The 23953-nt window shown below is 42.5% G+C and overlaps 1 protein-coding gene across 3 annotated transcripts in view; it reads right to left on the reverse strand.

Moving 5' to 3' along the window:
* Positions 1–16963: 16963 nt before the first annotated feature.
* The window catches only part of BTBD11 (BTB domain containing 11), a 167380-nt gene continuing 160390 nt past the window's right edge, over positions 16964–23953 (reverse strand). For all 3 annotated transcript variants that reach the window (XM_039725565.1, XM_039725566.1, XM_039725564.1), the window contains 2 exons: positions 20617–20730; positions 16964–18166 (listed from right to left, as the gene is read on the reverse strand). In XM_039725565.1, coding sequence (XP_039581499.1) covers positions 17957–18166; positions 20617–20730 — 324 coding nt within the window. In that variant the 3' untranslated portion in view covers positions 16964–17956. The remainder of the gene's footprint in view (positions 18167–20616; positions 20731–23953) is intronic.

The following is a 23953-nucleotide window of genomic DNA, read 5'->3' on the forward strand; positions in this document are numbered from 1 at the left end:
CGAGATGGGCGGGCCCTGAAGGGGCGGGGCGGGCTCGCGCTCGGGCTCGCGCTCGGGCTCGCGCTGCTCGGGTTCGCGCGCTGGCGCCTCACGGGGCCGCGCGCGCCGCGCGCTCCCTGCCCCCGGGACTCGTGCAGAATCCCGGGATCAGTTCAGCTGGAATAAACCCTCCGAGATCACCGAATCCAGCCTCCAAGTGCTCCGCTCCCCACACGGCCATCCCCTCACTGCCCTGCCGCTGAGATACCCCGGCGGCAACCCACCGAAATGAGACAGCTTAGAAAGGCCTTTTTTGATGTTGGTGCCTACATTTTATCCAAGGAAAGGAAAGCAGCGCACGGAGATAATGGCAACAGGGAGGAGCAGGGAGTTGTGAGGGTCCGGCGTGTCCCAGGAGCGGCGGCTTTCTGCCCTCCCACACGAGCTAACCATTAAGCCAGAGGAAATGTTTTAAATGCCAGCTGGGGCGTACAGCGTGGTGCTCTCCTACTAACATGCAGAAATCACTGCTGTTCCCGTCACTGGAATCTTAATTCAGTGCAAAGTGCAGGGATGGGAAGCTGAGGAAGCAGAGCGAACTGCAGCAGATGAAATGGCCTCGTTATCCATCCACAACACCACTGTGGCATTTCCATTATTTTTTATCCTAATTCTTCTGTGGGTCTGCCGTGAGAGAGAAATAAAAATCTACAAAACATTACTACCTCTTCACTTTCCCCTTCATTTCACCGATATGCTGTGTTTTGTCTTAATGTAGACGTAAAAATACCAAGGCAGAAGTTGGATCCTTCTAGTTGGATCCTTTTCCTTGTGGTAAAATGTGACATGGACATGCAAGTCCTACCTGTAATCCTGCTTGGCATGCTTCCCTTTGCTGGGCTCTCACATAAACATGCCAAGGCAGAACTTGGATCCTCTAGCTTTTCCTTGTGGTAAAATGTGACATGGACATGCAAGTCCTACCTGTAATCCTGCTTGGCATGCTTCCCTTTGCTGGGCTCTTTTTTGCTTTTCTGGCCATCTTCTCTTAACAGTGGTCAAGAAATCCTTCTTGTCCTCGTGTGCATTAATCAGCCTTAGTCTGCCTCCAGATTCCAGGGAAGTTTTGTGAAAGTGGCTGCTATTCCCAAAGGACAGGCAGAGGGGAGTGTTAGGCAGCCAAGAGGAAGAAATGCAGGTTATTTTCCAGTGGCTGCGGTTCCTGGATATTTGGTTTTTTTTTTTTTCAGATGTATACATTTACAGTGTGGAGGTTTGCAGAACAAAGTGGAACCAGACTTGTTTTTACTGAAGCCGTACTCGGAGGGGGCACACAAGCTCTACCTTCTGTCCCACCGTGTACATAATCATGAGATAGCAGTGCACTGTGGGGAGGCTCAACAGCAGAAGTACCAAAGAAAAGACAGCTGGAAAAGGCGGAAGGAAGGAAAATAGGGAGCAATTGTGCACAATGGATATTATAGCTTAGAGAGCTGCAGTTAGTAGTAATGATTCTTCTTCTGAGACCCAGTCCATAAATGCTGGGTGATTCCAATACCTTTCTGTGTCAAACACTTTCTGGGGATGTGCAGCTGTTTTTTTTCAAAACTAAAACTATTCTATTAAAGGTATTAGTGTTCCACGGCGCCTTGGCAGTCACAGAAACGTGGCTGAAAGAGTGGTGCCCCAGGCAGGAAGCTCCCAACACATGGAACCAAAATCTACTGCAGCCCAGAACAGCCACAGCAAGGAATCCCCCAGGATGACTTACGGGACATTACACACCAATAAAAAATGGTCTGTCCAGTGTCCAAAGATGGCTCAGCCATGGAGATGGGGAGATTAGTGAATAAAGCAGATATTAATTTCTTGATTTGGATGGAATTCTGCCATTCTCCATCACTGGAGGAATTATGGGATGAGCCCAAAGAGCTATCCTAACTGGGAACGAGGCTGTACAGCTGACAGAAGTCTCTGAATCTTTGCTAGATGGAAAAAATGGCCATGAAGAAAGGTGTGTCCAACAGCAGACAAGGACTCAAATGGCTGTCCCAGGAAGGGTGTGAGGACAAAGCTCAGATCCTGTGGAAACAAAGAATTGTCATCAGACATTTTCATGACACAGCCTGTTCTGGACTGGCCTTGGGCCTTTCCTAAAAATGATCTCCTGAAAGGATTCAGCTCCACTCCCCTGGCCCCAGTCAGAGGTCAGACACAGCAGTGCCTGAATCCCTTAGACCAATTTCTTAACCTCCGATGAGGAGAGCTGGGATTCTCTTTATCCCTGTGAACATCCATAAAGGAAGGCAAGACTTGACAATAGCAATTTTTATTTTCAGTTTAGTCACCAATTCTGGTGTCAGAAGCTTCTGACTGTCTGAAGTGAAAAGCACTGGAACATTGTCCCTGTTTCTGGATCTGTATTTGACCCATCCCTATCCCAAGGATGCAAGTGCTGGATAAAAGCAAATTTCTGTTCTGGAGTGGATATACCAGGTAAAGAAAGGGAACCAGTGGGAAAAAAATAAATGACTCCTTGAAAGGAAAGGTTCAGCTTCTTTTTTAGGGGACATTTCAGGGAGCCCAGAGAGCACCCAGAGTATTGTTCTTGACATGAAGTCAGATGGAAGAGAGGAGAGTTGGTTGATGAAGTGATGTTGAAGTAGCTGGTTCCAGCAGGCTCTCTATTAACTACTGGAAAACTTAAAGAGCTCCAGTGTGCATGGCTCTGTAGAGACCTTGATATACCTTGAGTCATGAAACTCTCAGAGACACTGTAAACATCTCTAGTATGACAGCTGGAAGGTTCTACAAGGCCAGGAAAAGATTTATTGTGCAAATCACACAGACTGCAGGCAAGAAAATAAAGGGGATTTTATGTGTTTTAGAAGTTACCCTATAGGTTTACAGCTGTGGTTAAGCTGACCTCTTCAGATGAAAAAAAGGGGAAAGTGATCAATACACTGACACCTCAGATTATCTTTTGTCTATTTTATCAAATGATCTGCTAAATACCAGTGTTGCAGTCCCAGGGATGCTAAACAGCTAAAAGCAGTGACATAATCAAGAGAAAAAAGAAATAAAAGGGAGGGAAGGAAGGAAGGAAGGAAGGAAGGAAGGAAGGAAGGAAGGAAGGAAGGAAGGAAGGAAGGATTTAAAGTGACTTTGAAACACCAATGGCAGCCATCTAAGTCCTCAAGGTTACCTTTTGCTTTTCTGTTTGCATTCCCTGTGTGTTTCTGTGAAACACAGAGCAGGAATAGTGGCAGGAAACCAAAGAAGTATCAGCTCTCAGTAGGGCAGCATCTCATCAAGGGAGATGACAGGCCTTGTTTGCACACTGCTGCATAGCCTGGGGGGAAGAACTCTTGAACTGATGGCTAAGCAGAAAGTTTTCAGGTGGTTAAAACAAGGCTGCTTTGGTTTTCTTTCATGCAGAATCTCCTTAAGGAGTTCTTTGGGAGACCACAAACCTCCTCACTTTGAAAGATAAAACATCCTTGTGCTAAGGCTTATTCTCCCAGATCTTACTTATTGCTCTTGGTAGTCTGTGTTTAACTTTATGGAATAAATGAGGTCTATCACTTATCTTTTAGCTACATCTAATAAGTGTGATCTCAATGTGAACCAGATATGTGTGAAAGACATTAAAACCTCACTGGGACACAGGAACTGCATTATCAGAGCAGCTGCTTCCCCAAAATGTGTGCTGGAGAGTTTGGGAATGAGAATCCCATCATCCTGCAACAACTGCAGTCAGCTGGACACCTCAAAACACCCAAAGGCCTGCACCTCTCCACCACCATGGGAGCAATGGGGGACATGAGGGCCAGTGTTTGTCTCAGAGGTGTCACATCTTTATTTCCTCCGTGTCTAAGTGTGTTGCTCAGTGCTGTATGCTTCAAGTACTCGTTATTACAGGAGGACACGACAGCTTCCTGCACAAGCCATTGGCTTGTAGACCCAAGGGGCTGATAAGCTCCTAGGAAGGTAGCCAGGCTGCAGGTTGTGCTGGGAATGCTGGCCTTCCAGCCTGCAAGGGTATGTGCACAGGTTCTCAGACACCCTCTACTTTGCAGTTTTACATCTTCATGGCAAAGCTTAGAGACAGCCAGCCCACACACTTATTCTGGAACATTTCCCATGAAAGACTCATTGGACAAAATAAAAGCCACTGAGGAAATGTTCATTAAAGTGTAAGGCTCTGCCAACATAGAAAAATTTAGCTGATACCACCACACACCTAGAAATGTATCTGTATAAACCACTATGCAGATTTGGGGGAAAAAATTCTGAGTGGTTTAAATGTTACTTCTATGTAATCAAACTGAGACACACAATGACTTTTACATTGTACACATGCTTCTGCTGCTGATTCCATCAAGAGGTCAACATCAAGCACTTCTGGCAGTGCTTTAGCCTCAGGAAAAAACCTGGGCTCCTCTAGGTGAGCTCTGCTTTGTAGCAGGTTGGGTTTAGACATCACTGTCCATTTCTGCCCTGTGGAGGAGGCACTGGGCAAGACTAATTAGCCCAGTGAATGTGTGCCACAGCTTTCAGTTTCTAGAGAAAACCTCAAGAACACAAGTGGGAATGGAATGTAGAAAAAACATGGGTAAGTTTACAAAGAACCCAGAAGAACAGTGTGAGCATTTCTGGCTGAACTTCCTTGTTTTTCTCAGTGAAGCGTTAACTCAAATGCCCATGAAGAACGGTTTTATATTGTTTTGATATCCACAGCTGGGAAAGAGAGACAAAGCATTCCAGTTTGCTACAAGTGAAAGCTTGCTTTGTTTTCTTCCAGGTTCTGGGGAGTCCGGCAAGGGGAGCCTGTATCTCCTGCAGAATTTGGATAACTATACAGGGTTCCCTATGAGCTGCTTTTCAAAGCCTGCTCCTGGACAGCTGAGTTTGCAAAACCTAAAGGCACCTGAGAGAGCCACCACTGCTTGGGCAGTCACCCAGTGTGGTGTGAGTGGTGTCTCTCTCCCACACCTTATGTAAAAGACAGGAAAGGATGTCACCCTCTTTTGCTTCCTGAACCAACCCGTTCCTTAATAATCTGGAGAAAGATTCTAAATACAAAGAAAGAACTTGACTTCAAATTCACTAAAAGATACAAGACAGAATACACTGGAAATTAATTTAAGGAGTGAAAAAGTAAAACCAAAAATATTTTTAAAACCTGATCTTCACACTCATGTCAAGGTTAATCAAGTCCCTCTGTTTATACCTGACTTCCCTTTGAGATACCCATTTCCAACTTATTTGTAGGCACTTGCAGTATATGCTGTATAATAATGGAGCAAACTTGCAGCCTTTTGGATCCTCCTGCATCCAAACTCCTCTCTGGCTATGATGCACTTGCAGATGCTTAATTTTAAGCATCATGGAGCTCCATTCCCAGGTCTTATGTGCCCATTTTATGGCAGACCAGCACTTGGAGAAAGGTTTTTGGGAACCAACTCCATATCACTTCTTCATGCACACAGCAAGCTTGCTGATAGCAGTGTAAGTGGGAAAACAGCACCAGGACTTCCAGTTGTAAAATCCTGAACACATGTGGCTCCTGGGAGAAGCCCAGTCCTGCTGCTCTCTGAAATACATCACAAAACACCTTAGAGGGAGAAGAAAGAAAAAAAACCCACTCACAGCAGCCATTTCCTAGGCTAGAAAACAATGGAATTTTTATTGAACAGAGATGGCTCATAAACACACTCAAAGGAGTTCCACCTGCTGTTCAGCAATATTCATTGCTATCTGATAATAACCTATGGGGGCAGCTGTATAAAACAGGAATAAAATACCAAATTGCTATATTCATTAATAACTTTGCCTTCCAAATACAGAACCGTAAGTATTTCAAGTCTGAAAATAGACCACAATTATTAGCATTTAAACCAAACCTTTATGATAACAAATATACAAAAAAAGGCAGTCAATATATTAAACATTTAAATCAATAGCATACATTTCTCAGAGGTAAACATTGAGCAAACAAAGCCACTGATGATGTTCAGGAATCAGGTAAAAGTTTCAAGGTCAAGCTCCAAACACTGTAGCTTTTCTAAAGCCATACTGGTATTAACACTTCTATCTAGCCCCTACACTGAAAACTATGTAGCATGAACATTTGGGAATATAACACTGGCTTATCTGGGAGTTCCTTAAGTCCTCCTTGTGTTTGTGTTGGAGCACCTGTGGAGACAGAGGGCAGTAGGAGTCAAGCACTTTGTTTTGCACTGTTGGGGTTTGAGTTCTGTTCTAGATGAGCACAACAGGGTCCTCATACCAAACACGAATTCCAGCACTGACAAGAGAGTATTTGCCTGACAACCTGCATGAAGAATCAGCCTCGCAACTTACATTAAACATAATGGGACTTGCACACCCACCTATTTACCAAAAGCCTGTGCTATTTCTACTGCACAGAAAAAATCTCCTTCAGTAGCTGATCTAATGCCTGAGGTTGAAAGCTTGGGATACCTACATACGCTCAAAAATAATGTGATAAATCTACTATTGACAACTAATAAAAGTTCATATTGCGATATTGCTCACAACATATATGTACAATTTGCACAAAACATGGCTCTTCAACATGAATATTTTGCAAGCTACTATATATATATATGTATATATAATATGTATAATTTCTTTTCTTAAAGAATTATATGCCAGAGTGCATGCAAGGAATTTCAAAGCAGTAGCACAACAGGAACGATCACTTTTTTACAGGTTACTGAGACCATTCAATACAGAAACAGTGGGATATTAAATAACAGACAGGTAGGTAGATGTATGTACACACTGCTTCTTCAGGGACCTTCCCATGTGATACCTGAATCTCAGACCCCTCTGAAAGACCAAACAGGGCTCTGAAGATTCCCACACTCTGACAATCACTAAATCACTTCTGTTGGAGATGACAGCAAAGGAGGCACTTGTCCCTTAGCCAGAAGTAGAGGCAAGCAATCTTCTCCATAGCCAACATCTGTTCCAAATCCTGCTCCCGTATTTCCAAGCAGTGAGTGGTGAGCATCTATCCATCCAATGTTTTAGCTAGTCCCAAGCAGTCTCCTGCAACCTTTACAGCTGGAAATCCAGGACTGAGCAGCTGGATCCCCTAAACAGCAGTGCACAGCACTGCCACCATTCTAGTCAGATATGTACAAGGAATGACATGTATACTCTGCTTTAAAATTTACATAGAGTATATACAAATAAAGCTATTCTATCAAGGTGCAAGTTTATTATTCTCTGGTGTGTTCCAATGAAGATTTATTAAAAAAACCTTTATACAGACCCACCAGGAGAGTTTACACAAAGTTGACATTTTGTCAAATTCATTATGTAGGCTTCCTTCTGCAAACTCCATAATGGAAACTCCTGTTACTTTCCCTTGGAGTTCTGCTTATGCACAGGGTTGGATTTGATAGACGACAGCCATGTCTAATATAATTTCCTTGATTTTAATACATTTTAAACTCGGATGAAGTGGCAGCATGTGTTTGGTTTTTTTCCCCAGGATGTCATCCATCTCTATGAAATGAGGCAGGACATGTAATTTGATGTCAGGGGGATTGCATTTCATGTGCCCAGTCCAGCTTTCCTTTCTTTTCATGGGACTGTGGTGTGTGAAGCTGGCACAGTTTGGCCCTATGGGTATGTCTGGAAGTCCTTGGTGCTATTTTACACTGGCTGATGACAGGCAATGCCCTCAAAAGAAATAAAAAAAAAAGCCCAAATGCAATTTACTAAACAGTAAACATCAGACTGATGCACTAAACAGACGGATATGGAATGCAACTTGTCTAAAATTAGAATGATTGTTTTCTTAGGCTGGTCTAAATTCATAAAAATCTCTCCCACGCAGGCCTCATTCTGCAGCATGTAAATATATGATACTTCTAATAAAAGTCATTGGGAATGCAAAGCCTGTGATCAAGGAGCAGAAGGAAGGCCTGCCCTCTCCCACTGCTCTTCAGCAAAAACCTCAAGTAACATAAGTACATGTTTATGATCCCTGCTGAAGCAGAGGGGCTGTGTGCAATGACAGCAGGATTTGGCCTTCAGCCTTTATGGGGTACCAACCACAACTGTGCAAATGACTGGATGGGAAACTACATCTGCTAGTGCATTAAAAAAACATACAGCCTTGCAGTAACTCCCATTAAAAATTCCCACTGACTTCAGGAGAGAGAGCAAGAGAGCAGTCTTTAGCAAGTGCGTGTTCTGCTCCACAGTTATGTTATGTTCCTCAAAAATCTTTCTGTAATACCACTTTCCTCCATTTTGTAAGCTGATTATACGGAGGCATTCACAGTAGAGGCTTTGCACGTGTCCTCTCAAGCTAAGGGGAGCCTTTCACACTAGAAACAAAAATCTCATTAGTTTTTTTTCTTTTTCAGAGTAATGCAATAATAAAAGTCAACTTGCTGGTTTCACATGCTGCAGTGCCTTTATACAGCCTTAACAAAATAAGATTTTTGTTAAGGCTGTTACAATTCATTTGTCATCTAGCAATGACAAATGAATCGTAATCTCATTGGAGATTATAAAAGGATCAGCATCAGACAGACATTAAATGGTGTTTAAGATGACCTAAGGTGCACTTAGAGAAGATGCTGTGAGAGTGTTTCAGCAATTAAAAAAAGGATTCAAAAGAAATTAAATACAAACATGCCCTTTAAAATAATGGTCAAGTTGTGGACACAGTGGACAAAAGCAAACAAAGCTGCCACCTCAAATTATGGTTGAGCTCCTCTATTTTTCGTACATTCCCTTCTGCTTTGGTTCTGAGTGCCCTCAGTTAGTCTCTCCAGTGGAAGGGTTTGTGCTGGATCATTAACAGCACAAACCAGGCAATTTTCAAAAGCATCTAACACACTCAAGAGAATGACATCTTTGAATGAGCTACAGATGTCTATCTGTCCTTTTGAGAAAAAATATTTGGTTCCAGAAACATTTGTATTTCTCAGCTATAATCTTTCTTCATTGGAAAACATCTGCCATCCTATTGTCCATACTCTGACTCTGTTATTTTTTTTATCCACCGTAAATGGGTAAGCAAAGGGGAAGAACGTTTCACCTGTGTTGTTAATTACAGATGACCTCAAACATGCCTGTGAAGCCACAAACCAGTATTTAAGCCACATCTGTGGGATGGAGGACAGGATCTCTGTGTTTGTTAATGATGGCTGTTGGGTTATGTGATCTTTCATTTCCTTCTCAATAAAAAGTGAAATTAAACCTTCACATAAAACCCCAACAAAAGATGACAGCAAACAAAACCACTTTGTTAGAAAAAAAAAAACTGAACCCAAATTCATAACAACCATAACAAATGCAAAACAATCATAACCATTCCTGGGTTTGTATTACACAAATTAGGAGTCTGCCTAAAACCAGCAAAAAATCAAGATCAGCACAATGGTTCTGCACATCTTATTTTGGCACATCCTTTCCTCTTGTTTTCACTTTTCTTTCCTAGCTTCCAGTTCCAAGACATCTCAGGGACAGGTAGAAGTGGATGTGAAGAGGCAGAAAAGAAGCAAAGAGCTGTCCCACAGACAGTGCTCTTCTGTATTTACAGGATGCTCACACCATGATTTCCTAATTTAGGTGTTGCTTTCAGAAGTGGACCTTTCTCCATTTAAAGATCAAGACTGTGCTTTCTAATTACAGATATGCATTTGGCCTGCAAAGACTTCAAAGGTGACACACAGTATGAAAGAGAGGTGGAAAACAGACCTAATCCACAGACTAGAGAAATCAATGAAAAGGCTTCCAGCCATTTTAGTGGAGCAGATTTCATCACGCTTTCATGTTTTGGTTTGTGAATGATGTTATAGTAGAAACTATTTTTTCATAGAACATTCATATATTTTTAACATGTAAATTACTCCTTGAACCCTATATCAAATATTTATAAATGCTAAACTAGGTACAAAGTGAAACCCATTTGGGAAAGTGGAGCAGAGGGAGGTTTAGCTGCACTAATGGATATTGCATTAATGCTTAGCATCAAGGAAGGCTGACTGCCATTAACAAGAAATCTCATTACAAACATGATTTCACGCCTCATAACATATCCTGTAGATCTATTTACTGTCCATCTCTCTTTCTTGAACACAATGATAACTATAGACACAAAATCCAAAGCATTGCACATGCTTCATCTTTTCTTTCCAATGAAAAAATAACCAAAGCAAACAAAAAACAAAACAAGCAAAAAAAAAAAAAACCAAATCAAAAAAACCCCAAATTTCCCCCAAAACCAGCAAACCAACACAACACCAAAACCAAAAAGAAACAAAATTCTCAGCATGGATGATTGGAATTCAATGTTTTACAATCTCACTTCTGCCATAAATGACTTCAGATGCTTTCCAGACTTTGACCTAATGCAAGGCATGCTCTAAGGATAACTCGTGTACAAACAGCATTACAAGAAGCTTTCAGAGGAGTGGGACTGAAGGACACTCTAGCAGCCCACCTGTAACTGGTGGTGGGGAGGGCAGCCTGAGAAAATGTGATGTTTCCTGTGGGTTTTTCTTTTCCCTTCTCTCTGTGGTAGATGGCAGAGGCAGGAGAGAGTGGGGAAGAGAAGCACTGATCCTGGGGCTGTAAATGATCCATTATTCAACCTTCCCCATAATACCAAAGAAATCAGTAGGAGAAATGTCCTGCACTGCAGAGAGTGTCTTATTTGGTGTCTGCACAATGCTCAGGCACCTCTGCTCCCCACTGGCACAGCACATATGGCTGCACAACAGAGAAACAGGGACAGGAAGCAACCTACTGGCCCAAATGCACTGATGGGACTTGAACAGGTCAAGTTTTTCTAGTACTAATTGGAACTTAGCCAGGAACATGAGGTCAAAAAGCTCTGAGATACATTTCTACAGTCCATGTATTCTTCAATGGAAAAACATAGCTCACAACTGAAGTTAAGACTGCACATTTTACCACATCCCCAAATGGCACAATTATTCATTGGCTTAATAACTGCAAGGCAATAGTCAGTTCCCAAGGTATGGAACTGACTGGGTTAAGCAGGGTGTTTGACCAAGAGACTGCTTGGATGCTGGGGAAGCAGCTTTCACTCTGAGGCTCCAGGGGCTTCCTCTGCTCCTTCCCACCTTCTGCCCCACAACCAGCACCGGGGCACAGGAGGCTTTCTACTGTGCTGAGGGGCAAATCCCAGCCTGCAGATGTGCTGTGAGCTCTTCAGAAGCTATGCTGAACAGAGAGAACCTGACTTTGGAAAGGCTCATCTGAAAGCCTCTCACGCAGCAAGCTACAGGATATTCAATTTATCCACTGCTGGGAAGGGGAAAGGGTAAGGCTGGACTCTCTTGAACCTGTAGCTTTAACAAGTCCAGATGTTTTGAAACATGTTAATCTGTCCCTGCCAGAATAAGGTTTTGACCTTCATTAATTAAAATGACCTCCTAACACATTGGATTTTCCTAAAGGGGCAGTCTCTTTTTTGTTTCTGAGCATCTCCCTTTTCTTTTGTGACTTATTGTAAACCATAAATGATTTTCGATTGTATTTCAGCGAGGCTTTTCCCCTGGCTTTGTTTGCTTTAGAAAGGCAGTAAGAAACAAGATTGCCTCTCACTGTGCTAGGCAAAGCCAAATAATGGAAGTTTTAATGATAACACAGCAACAGAGATGATGGGGAGTGGAAAGACCAAAGTTAACCAGCAGAGCAGTGAAGATGTTTGTAAGGACAAGAAAGTGCCACCAATTGCTTCAACTCCATGGCCATATCTGAGCATGGGACCAAGCAAACCCTCTGTGAGCACTGAAGAGACTGGAGCCAACAGGGCTGGTTGGGAATGCCAAGGAAGTGGTACAAGATGGGGCTGCTTCTCCTCTTCCTGCTCTCCCCTTCCCTTTGATTTCCTGGAATCTCTGAGTTGGGGAACAAATGAATTAGGCAGCAGTGGACACTATACCTCTGGAATCAGAGGCAAAGATCTAAGGTCATACATTCAAATTCTTTTACCGACTCCTCTTCCCTTACTAAGACCTCTGATAGTGTGCCATCCAGCATGGACAGAAACCTGTGCCTAAGCTAACATGCCCATCCACACGGTGTCACTGCCTCTACAGGATGAAAGAACAAAACTGTCAGCCCAAAGAAAGGTGAAAAATGCCTCTCCAAAGGAAAAAGAAACTACAAAGTTGCTGTTCTGGTACAATCAAGTGGACAGATTTAGTCAACTAAACATGCAAAGCACAAGGTGTTTGTAGAATTTAACCTATCCAGGCAACACAACCTCTCCTGTAACTTGCTGCCATGACTCCTGGCTGTTTTAGTGACAAGCAGTCCAAGCAAGCACAAAACCCATCATCTGTTGAGACTCTTGACTTTGAAGTGGTGAAATACCAATTTTAAGTCCTGTGCAGGCATCCAAGACAAACACACTCGAGGCCATTCATGGCTGTTCCATGCAAGAAGCCTTGGACAGAGCTGAAGGAATGACAGCTTAATGGCAACAAAAAGAAAAGAAATGCCCTCCTCCTACACACTGAGCTTGCTTCCCCAGCTCAGAGGCTCACTGAAGGCAGCTGACAAATTCCCATTAGTCTTTCTGCAGGTTTCCAGATTTTCTTTCTGCTTTGGGCACCACATGAATAATATTCTCAGCGGTGCTCTCACTGAAGTCATGGAGCATTGACCCACAGCTGAAGAATTGGCTTTGCTGTTTTCTGCTCTTGAAGGCCAGTTACAAATAGCAGGTCAGGTGCAATTGTTCTGAAATGTGATAATCTGGTCAGAGTGGCCAGCCTCCGTTTCCACCCACTGAAGATAATAGGCCTTACCTCAAAATAAGTAACAAGTTAAAAAATAACATAATAATTTTGCTATAAATGTATGGAAGTGCTGCAGGTTTGTTATTGCAAAATTAGTAATGTTCTCATCTATGGGGTTTCAGATATTATCTGAGGGCTATTTCAAGGCTAACTTCCTACAAACTACTTTACTAAATTTTAGACTAAATCCTAGGTAGTTCTTTTAATTCTTATAAATCTCAACATCTCTGTGCCAGAAGATGAAAGCAACATCAGGCCCTTCACTTCTGTAAAGCACTTGCAGAGCCTCACATGAAAGATACTTTGTCAAACCAACTAACATAAAGTCTTTGGCTTTAGGTAACTCTCATTCAGCAAAAAAACCCCAAACAAACAAAACAAAACACCAAAACCACACCAAAACAAACAAGCAAGCAAAAAACCCCCAAACCCAAGCCAGTGGCTTCAGAGGCAGCTTTAGTGAATGCAGGTTTCAGGTTGTCATCTTTCAGCAGTATTTTTAAGACAGAGCCAGCTCCTGAGGGACCCTGAACATGTGCAACTGACTTCAATTAATTCTGCAGGATTCCAGCATTGCCCAGGATTTAATCCATAGATAGGAGCACTAGGAATGGCTGCTTTTTCTAGGATGGCCTAATCATCACCTTGAGTATGTGAATGCGTTAACCTAAAAAAAAAACAACATTTAAACAGGTCCTGTATGCCTGAATCCCCACAGACCTGGCCATAACAGAAGCCTCCTCTGATTTTAGGCAGGTACAGCTGGGAAGAAGAGATGCCCTTTCTTTTTCACTGCAGCACCTCAGAGCAGTTGATTTCAGTGCAAACAGACCACTTCCCTTTTTATTTTTAATTCTGAAAGAGCAGCACATGTTGCTATGCCTTGAAACAAAACTAGAATTTAAGAAATTTAAGAAAGCCCCCAGCATATCACACAGTACAGCCCATCCAGGACCAGTGGATATTCAGTAGAAAAAGGCTCAGTGTCCAAAGCAGCACGTGGAGGATTCAGCAAGCAGCTCTTATTAGTGCCAACCAGAGCCTGGCTACTAAACCTTCACACCTTTTTAGAGATGTTTCCTCTGTCTTTAACAGACATTTTTTACTAATCTACTCTGGAGCTGAAACCAAGCAGGCAGAAGTTTTAGCTGGGGAAAAAGTAGTCTTAGCCATTAGAAAGCTGGCCCCGTTCCAGAACAGAGAGCATCTGGCCACCAGCTGTGTTTAGAGGACAGCAGACCTAGGGAACAGATCAGGGAAAAATCAGAGAAACAAGTAGACAGTGCTGAAATTTGTAATGAAAAGAATGCCAGCCTTCCCCTGTGATGTCCAAAACCTTTGCCCTCCCACATTCCCCATCCTTTTCTCTTCCCAGCTCTTGAGCCAATTATTGGAAAATCAACTATTCAGGACAACACAGATACCACTTCTGGGCTTAGGAAGGAATCCAGCAGGGCTCTAGAGAAAAAAAAAAACAACAGGGAAGTGTGGAAACTGGCAGCATGTGAAGCAAAGTGGGCATGTGAGGAAATTCTGGAAACTAAGGGGAGAAATGCGCAGGGATATAAGGAAAGATCTGCCAGGAGGCAAGGAGAGGATGTCTGTAAGTCCTCAAATCTTACAGCAGTGGATTAGTATAAAAATGACAGATGGAAAGGCAACTTCACTCATTAGAGGCTGGAAAATTATGATTAATAAAGAAAATCCTAAATTTTTCTAATGATGTTGTAATTTTTTTCCATTTTACCAAGACTGGAAGCAATATTTGGCCTCAAAATTTGTAAATTGTTGCAACTCATAGAAAGACGAAAGGAAGAGAAAGCTTTTTATTTTCCAAGTTGATAACACCATGTCTGAAAAAAATGCTAATAAAATGCTCTGTTGGAAAGAGCCTTATCTGATAGGGATGGTATTCATGGGCACCCACTGAAACTCACATTGCTTTTTAGATTAAATTGACAAGAGCCCTTCCCCCCAGCCCCAGATTAATGGAATGAAGAATCCATGCATGAAGCCACATATAATAAAGGTTGGAGATTACGAAACAGGCTAGAAGACACGATCAGAACTGCAATTGATCTTGATGAAGTGGGGAAATTGCTCTGATTAGAAAAGAACAAATTTAATAAGGAGAAATTGAAAGTGTTATACTTTGAAAGGTGTAGTAAACAAATGCATAAATAAAGATGGAATTCCTGGGAAGGCAGCAGTGAATCCCTCAGGAATTATAAAACAGACTAGATCAAAGTCAGCCATGGGATGTTCTTGAAGAAAATATCTGGGGATATATTTTCTGATATGCTTTACATAAATCACAGCAACAGTTTCTCTGCTTTGCTTGCTAATGTATAAAACTCCTGCTGAGGAATGGAAATTTGGGGAAAATGAGAAGCCATGAGGGGAATGACAGCAAAAATCAGAAAACACTAACAAAGGAACTAGGAAAGACTATACTATGATGCAAGGAGGATAATTCCTTTCATACATAAAATAACTTTCCAAAAAAGATCTTGTAAAATTATCTGTTTTTCCTGTCAATCAGGACTCAAAGGAAAAGTGGCTTGATTTGCAATGAAGAAATTCTGAAGTCTCTTAGGAAAACCTTCTGATTTTGAGAGTGGTGAAGATCATGTATCCCTGTCACTGGATTTTTGAAGAGCCTGCAAACTGCACATTGTCTGGCATGGCTCAGCTGGACCTCACCCAGCCTCACATCAGGAGAGGCAGACTAAAATCACCATTTCCAAATGCTGGTTTGTGGATCCACAAAGGTTTGCTGGCTGCTTCCAGGAGAAATGAAAGCTAGGTTTACACAGGCTGGCTTTTCTGCTGGCAAAAGTCCTGCGGACCACTGGTCAAAAAAGAATTGAAAGTTATTACTCTTTTTTCTTAAGGTTTCCTTCAGCTATACATCTGTGATGTTTGGATTACCAGCATTTCCAAGAGCAAAAGATATTCCTGTATAAATCCTTAGCTGCAGTCCCTTCCTGTAACAGCTCAGGGTGCCCAAACACGGTGACCACCTCAGGTACAGCCACCAAAGGCCCTATTACCCCTTTATTGCTGAAAGAAACCCAGGGAACTTTACCACAGACACTCACAACTCAGAAGGACAAGCATGGAGTTACCAGTGTTTCCCTCCCATTTAATATAATTATTATTGTTTGAAAAACTTTGCCATATTAAACCATGAGCTGCAGGGTGAGGCCTGCTCTTAGCTAGTTGTTTTTGCCATAGAAGGATGGGTTTCCATGGATGAGAAGGCACACCAAGCAACAACAAGCAGCTCTGTGTGTTGCTGCTGCAGTAACTATGGTCTTGCTTCTTTATGATCACAACATTCACTCAGAAATAGCCATTACTTACAAGTTCCAGGCAACATCTTCTGTGAACATCTACTATGCAAAAAACAAGATCTAATTGACTGACATGCAGTGTCTCTGCAACATTAATGGCAGTTCAGACATTTTGTTATGTGTTGCAGAAACTGCAGAGGCTTTAGAAGACGAAGCATAAGGGAGGATTTATACCTCAGAGTCATAAAACAGGTTCCTACTGTGTTGATAACTAAAGCAAAAACTGTGTTCTCTGAGCACATCAAAAACTGGAACATGGAAGGGCACCTGAGATAGATGCTTCAACAAAAGAAATAGAGGTTAACATGCAAACTTCTAAATTTCTTAGAATGGCACAGTAGAAAATAAATGTATTAATGTCACTTTGCCATGGAGAAGGCAACATCTTTGCCTGCTTCTTACTGTGGTTTTTTTCAGAGAGGGCATCCAGAATGTTGTGGCACATAGCAGATTTGTCTTGCTAACAATATGCTGCAAAATAAACAAAGCTGACATTTGATATTTAAATCACACCCCCCACCCCACCCTACCCAAGCCCTGCATTGTAGATTACCTATACATTCTCAGGATACAGTGAGAAATCATTCTACAGTACATATTTAATTATAATTTTAAAAAGTCTAACTCAGACACAATCTCTGGCCAGTAGCAAAATATCCACACATCACTAAATTAAAGATCTGTCGTTATCTCTTCACTGCAACAAACAGAAATCAGCATCTTGAGAAGGAGCTCCAGGGGTATCATATCACAGCCAGTCACACCAGATAAAAAAATAAGCTAATTTCACAAATGAAGTTTGACAAGAAGTAACATTGCATTTGTCTTGGCAAAACGAAGCACGAATGGAACATTTCACAGGTACAGTTACCATGCAAACGCATGTTTGTTGAGTTTGTCATTGATTTCAACCCCAAATCACGAGAAGCATGCAGTTCTCCTGCCCCCCCAACTATTGTATTAGAGACAGTCTGGGTAATGTGCCTCTTTGGTGTAACCATAGCCTCTTAGGCAAGATTATACCACCCTAGGAAAGAATACAAGCAAAACTTGAGCATATGTGTGTTTACACAATGTACATTTTACCATTTAAAAAACCAAAACATGTTACATAGATTCTCAAACACAGCTCTGTTGAAAATGAAATTTTAAGCTTAAGAAACAGGTTTTAAACTACAAGGCCACCCCATTATTTTTTATGAACAGTTTAAAAAGTTCCCACCCCTAAAAATCTGCCAGTATATTTCCTCAACTATAACAGTCTTACCCACTCTCTAATACAGCTGATCTTTGCTGGACAGCAATAACAGTTCTTACATTTCTTAAATGCACGAGATAATGGACTCTGGGATAGATATTGTTCTTAACTGTGTAACACTGAAACGAATCTGACTTAAATGATTAATTGGTCAATTCAGGTGTTCCCCAGCACTACCCTTCAGGCAGGGAACTTCTGCTGTTCACTGATGTGAGTTCTGGCTTTTGTTGGCATCAAGCTCCATGAACAGGCTCATGTTCAGAATGTGAGTACAAGGGCAATTCACCAGATACTCTGGTACCCAGCTTGCTCAAAACCAGGGAGGAACTTTGTTTTCTGTATCTCTCATCCAGGTGGGGACACAGCCCCAGCGCAGCACCTCTGGCCGAGACGGAACTGTTTGGATGCGACGTAGAATTTTTTACATTTTCTTTTTTTGTAGTCATTTAAGCAACTGCAACAGGTTTGAGCAACTGCAACAGAAGACTTAACTCGCAGGGTCTTTAATTAGAGGTTTACCATCTTCCTCAGCTTTACACAATGGAGCCCTTTGAAGAAGACAAATGAATTGACTGAATCCTTGTGGCCAACGTCCTCTGTAAGTCCTCTAGTACATTCTGACCAGATGTTTCTCCATTCTTGTCATACAACAACTGTTTGAAAGCTTCGTTTTCAATGAGGACCATCATGTTTTTTAGAAAGTAGCCTTCACAATAGGCAGATAGTTCTGTGACGCCGAGGAACTACAAGAAGTGAAATTAGAGAAAGATAACCATTCTGATAAAACCCAGGCAGCAGATACAGTGCATAAGAGCTACACACAAACAAATACACGAGCTAAGCCTTTTAGACAGGCACAGTCTAAAATGTGCTTACTTACAGATACAAATGCGTGGAGACGAAGGAGTTAATAAAACAGTATTTTATGCTGATGATTCTCAATAATTCCATGTTAAAAGACCCTGGCTGTTGGGGAAACAAAATTCCACAGACTGAAGCTTTGCTCCCTTGGAAACTGATGGAAGTTCTACCACAGAGTTTACCAGACCCATGATTTCATGCTAGAAGTTACACCCTAAAACTACAGGTTTGGGAAAATATTACAGACCACGTTTCAAGAACGCTGTCCTTAGCAAGGATGGGACATATGACTGCAGAAAGCTGTCATGCAAAATTTCATGCTTTGAGGAGAAATGGAAATAATAAGCCATTGAAAAAATCTCCCCAGGGCAGAGGTGGACTTCCCAGGATTGGACACTTGAAGATTCAGCTGGGCAGGGTGCTGGGCCATCTTGTCTAGACTGTATGTTTGCAAAGAAAGGTTGGACCAGATGATCCTTGAAGTACCTTCCATGCTGGTATTCCACAGTTCTATGATAGCATTTAAAAAATGGAATGCCCATAGGGATATTAATGATATCAGTACTCTGCCATCAGCATTTATTTGTAAATATGACCAAATCCCCATTAGAGAATTACAGAATACACTGGGCTGGAAGGGACTCACAAGGATTACTGAGTCCAACTCCTGGGCCTGCGAGGGACCATCCACCAAACTGTATCTGTCTCTCAACCCTGATGACAAAGGCTGTGCTCCACTTGTCTCTGAGCCAACATTTCCCTGCTCACACATCCCCCTCTAGAAAGGTTGGGGAGGTCCTGCAGGTGCAGTTGAGCTGCAAAGCAGCAAGGTCAAGAAAGGTGTCCCTGACCATGGCTCTAAGGAGATGATCTTTAAGGGTCCCTTCCAACCCAACTAATTCCAGAAGTCAAAGATTCAGGCACAGCCAGGTTGGCTATTGCTGCAATGCCCTACTCACAGCAGTGCCAACATGGCTCTGGCTGTAAAACCCACCCAGGACCCCATTTCCACTGCTTCCACAGGGAGGTGCAGGCACAAATAACTTGCAGGTTGGGGCTCTTACAGGGAAACCAGGAGCTGGATTTAGCCACTGGGTTTGTTAAGTCCCAGCATGAAAGAATTTTCTTCAATCAAGATGTAAATAAAAGCCCCATTTCACAATTCAAACGAATATGATTTTAAAGTAAAATTATTGTTTTTACTGACAGCAATACAAATTGAGAAGTTGGCACATGAGCTACATGACAAATAAAATCTTTTTCAAACGATTCCTGCACTGTAATTTTTTTCCTTTCACATTAAATGGACCTACAGATACACCTCATTGCTTATTTTTATAGGTGGATCTTTCTGCTTTGTGCTGTTTCAAACACTGATTGCATGTTATCTGTACACGAAGACCCAGCATTACTATTCTCTGTAGGAAATATCTGATGATGGGAATGGAGGTCAGATCTGCAGGGGTTTGGAGAAATCTGCAGGATTACTCTGTTCAATCAAACCTCCATGTCACAATGCATCAGTTTTATCTTTTGTATAGACCATGCAAGTTAGAGAAAAAATCTCTTAAAAAATGCTTGAAGAATATTTCACTGCACTTATTTGTGTACCATTTCCATCTTCCAAGTGAAAATCTAACTACTCCACATGAGGAGGGAAAAAACTGAAACTAATCAATGTGGTAACCACCTCCACCAATGCGTGAAAATAGGTTTTCTAGGACAAGAAATGCCATGCTTTTCTGTCTAATGACTTAGGCAACCTCACAAGCTAAGTATATAATTTGATTCCAATAAGAAACTCTCCAAGACACAAAATTCTCATTACCATCCTTGCAGGGCTCTGAGCCATTGCACTTCCACAACATGGCATTTTTATATATTGACAAGGTGTCACCAGCATTGAGTGTGTCACCCACTGGGCTTCAGGCAGGAAGAACCAGGTAATGGAAATGGGAAAATGCATCTTGGAAGGTGAAAGCAGAGATGCCTACTTCTCTTAGTGATTCTTGTAGAATCAGCTCACCAGTTTGTGCTGCCATGAATAAGGGATAGATTGCCCACATAGTGGTACACTCAAATTGAGTTTGAGCCACTCAGGGAAGGGGCTGAGAAGCTGCCACCTTGGACTAATTTTGGATTGTCACTATACTAGGTACCTGTTAATCAGTCAGTCCCAGTAATGAGTGACAAATCTACAAATTTTAAACATGCAACAAATGTACTAAGCATATTATAAATATATATATAAATAAAAAACTACTTATTACAGAACTGACCTACAAGAATGACGGCAGACACACAACATGCAAGCATATGCAGTTATTTTTACCTTGGCATGATTATAAATATCCACGCAGTTTTCTGTATTAATGCTTTTTGCACAAATGATCTCACAGTGTCGTTGTAAAGCTTCAAGCTGGAAAAATTTAGCAGCAGAGAGAAGCTAAAATAAAAACAAAAGGCATGGAAAAAATAGTCAAAAACTGCTGAGTGATACAGAATCAGAGCTTGCTTCTTTACAGTTTCATTATACTTTTTTCTCTGCCCCTTCTTCAGTTAGCATGAAAGTACTGACAGAAAGTCAGAATGAGAAGATTGCTTGGTTATTTTAACCCTCTGCAGTCCCTTCTAAATCACACAATGGGAATCTACACACAGAGAGAACACCAAGGGCTGCTCAGGTCCACATGCTGACTTTGGAATGGGACAAGGAGAAAAAGCAAACAGTGGTTTGAAGAATATTTTGTCACTTGCCTAACATGACTGCAATAAAATACCTGCAAATACATCCCCAAAACCGAAGTTCTGGTTCAACTGTTCCCCAAGATCTTATTGAAACAGAGCACCTGGGCTGGATGTGAGGAAGTCAGCAGAAAGGTCAGGATCAAGTGTACAGAGGAGTTCAAACCAAACAATGACAACCATCCTGGGCAGACTTAATCTAGAGAGACAATAAACTTCAAATCTGCCACCTCAGCAGGTTCAAAGGAGTGGAATCAGCTCTCCAGATGCTCCTTGTCCTAGCTTGTGAGCAGCTGTCAGGGGATGTCCAGGCCAGGAGCACTCAAACACTGTCTGGGGTCCACCTTACTCCAAGAAACAAGTGGGAGCCAGCTTTGTGAGGCAGTGCCTAGCCAGCATTCAGGTCAGTGTCATGTGTCTGCCACTGCTCTACCACAGCTCTTCTGACACCAGCACTGACCTCCCTCTTTGGCCCTGTGGCTACACTGTCTACCCTGGCACTGCCTTGGCATCTCCGCATGCCTGTGGGGTGAAAATGGCTTGAATTTTGAGTTCTCCAACTGATTTCAGCAGTGTTAGTATTTCCTCTATTGCCCTTTTTCTGTCCTTTACATGAAAGTCATTTAATTTTCTGGCTTTCCATGGTAGGCCATTGTCTCTGGCTCTTTGCCTTAGAAAGCAGGTTGGAGTTCTTCATGGCTTGACAGCTTGCTGTAACCCAGCCAGACCTTAGATCAAGCTGTTCATGTGTTTAAATAGCACTTACTCAGGTATTCAGGCTTTTACACAGCCCTTATTATTTGGGACTCACAACAAAAAGCTAACCTGTGCATCCCAAAGGGGCTCTCATGCTGCACTGGGGAACAAACAAAACCCTGAAACTTCCATGACATTATTCTGACTTCTCCTATGCAGTCTGCTCAAGATCTACTTTAATCCCATAAATAAATCCAAGTGCTGGAAATCTGCAGTGCTGATGTGATAGCAGCCAGCTGGCCCCAATTATGAATTGCAGCAAAGATTTCTGTGGAGTATTTCTGGTGCTTCTTGTTATCGTATGTGTAATAAGGCAAGTTACTAAAAAGATAAAGACAAATCCTATTCCAGCTGCCTCTGTGGCTCAAGCAGTCATGTGCTGGTTTGTAATTACTTTAAACTGTGAGGAAGCACGGCCAAATCTGTTATCAAGAGATCAATCAATCAGTCATACATTCTGGAGTCTCAGAAGTTTTGAGATGTCACAAAAGTAGAGCAAGCTGCCAGCTGAAATGCAGCACAAGCTTTTTAACAGCCTAGGTGATAACACACACATTTCTATAAAGCCACTGCACTGCCTAGTCTAAAATTCTCCATTTCAGAAAAGGTTAGAAATTCAGGAAGTCTTTCAGAACTCTGAGTGAAACAGAGAATTAGGGAACTCTTCCTATACAGCTCAGGAAGCCGATGTGGGTATGCTTACTTAAAAATCCACTGCCTGCACTAGAGAGGGGTAACTTCAGTCCTGACCAGTTCCATCCTCTGGCTGCCAGACTATAGAGTTATAGGGAAGAATAATACAGGCAACAGGGACAGGACACGAGGAAAAGGAAAGCAGCTGCACCAGGGGAAGTGCAGATTGGCCATAAGGAACAGGTTCCCCCCTGAGAGGGTGGTCAGTCAGTGCCCAGGCTCCCCAGGGAAGTGCTCGTGGCACCAGGCCTGCCAGAGTCCATGGCACATCTGCACGACACTCTGATGTGGTTTAGCTCATAATACAGGCAACAGGGAGAGGACACGAGGAAAAGGAAAGCAGCTGCACCAGGGGAAGTGCAGATTGGCCATAAGGAACAGGTTCCCCCCTGAGAGGGTGGTCAGTCACTGCACAGGCTCCCCAGGGAAGTGCTCGTGGCACCAGGCCTGCCAGAGTCCATGGCACATCTGCACGACACTCTGATGTGGTTTAGCTTACACAGCCCTGCAAGGAGCAGGGAGCTGGACTTGATGGTCCTGATGGGTCTCTTCCAACTTGAGATACTCTGTGATTGTGGTGGCAGGCACTGACAGTCACCTGCTGTTTAAGGAGCTCTGAATTTAGTATTTACTGACCTGCGTCCTTTCTGGCTGCCTGAAAACTCCCTGAATGACTATCAAGAATTTGCTCAATATATCTTATTTCTGTTTAGTTGGAGTGGTTTTGCTGATCATAGCTGACAATGATGGCACACAGTGTTTGGAAGGGGATTACTTAACATCCATAAGGTTGTGGTTGCATGGCTGGTGGCTGTGGCTGTGTGAAGTTCCAGTGAGCTCCAGCTGGCTTGGTTTGGCTTTTGCAAAAGGCCACAACAGCACCTGGATGTTTTACATCCAGTGAGAAAGGGGCAAAGAAGTCTCTGTATCTCAGGGAGCAGATTATGGTTTTATTCATAAAATCTGAGAGTCACATGCCTGAAATTGATCTGAACTGTGTCTCCAGCGGACTGCTCTCACGGTTAGAGCCCAGCATGTTCCCAAGACTTCTCCCATGTGAGAAACAAAATTAGATGTTTTCAATGCTGATGAGATAGGGCTAAATTGCTGGAAATTGGTTCCAGATTGTGGTAACACCAGCTTTGCCTCTAAGCAGGCATTTGCAAAGTCTCCCAGTCTCCTGCAGGACTGCAGAGAGCCTGGGCACTCCAGATGAGGCACTGCTGGCTCTTGCAGGGGTGCTCATGTCTTGCCCCATGGCCACGTGCCCTCGGGTGAATGGTACACAGATCAGTCAGCATTGCTCCCACTGCAATTAAATAAATGTCTCTTACCTCCATAATTTCATTATTTTTAATCAGGAGTGACTCGGCACCTCCATAATAAAGATACTGCATAACCAGCTGTAATAAAACAAAGGAGTGTTTATAAAAATCAGTCCAAGACATAGAGGAACAGGGGACAATGCAGGCAAT

The sequence above is a fragment of the Passer montanus genome, unplaced genomic scaffold (assembly GCF_014805655.1).
Source record: "Passer montanus isolate IOZ18808 unplaced genomic scaffold, ASM1480565v1 scaffold55, whole genome shotgun sequence".
Taxonomy (NCBI): Eukaryota; Metazoa; Chordata; class Aves; order Passeriformes; family Passeridae; genus Passer; species Passer montanus.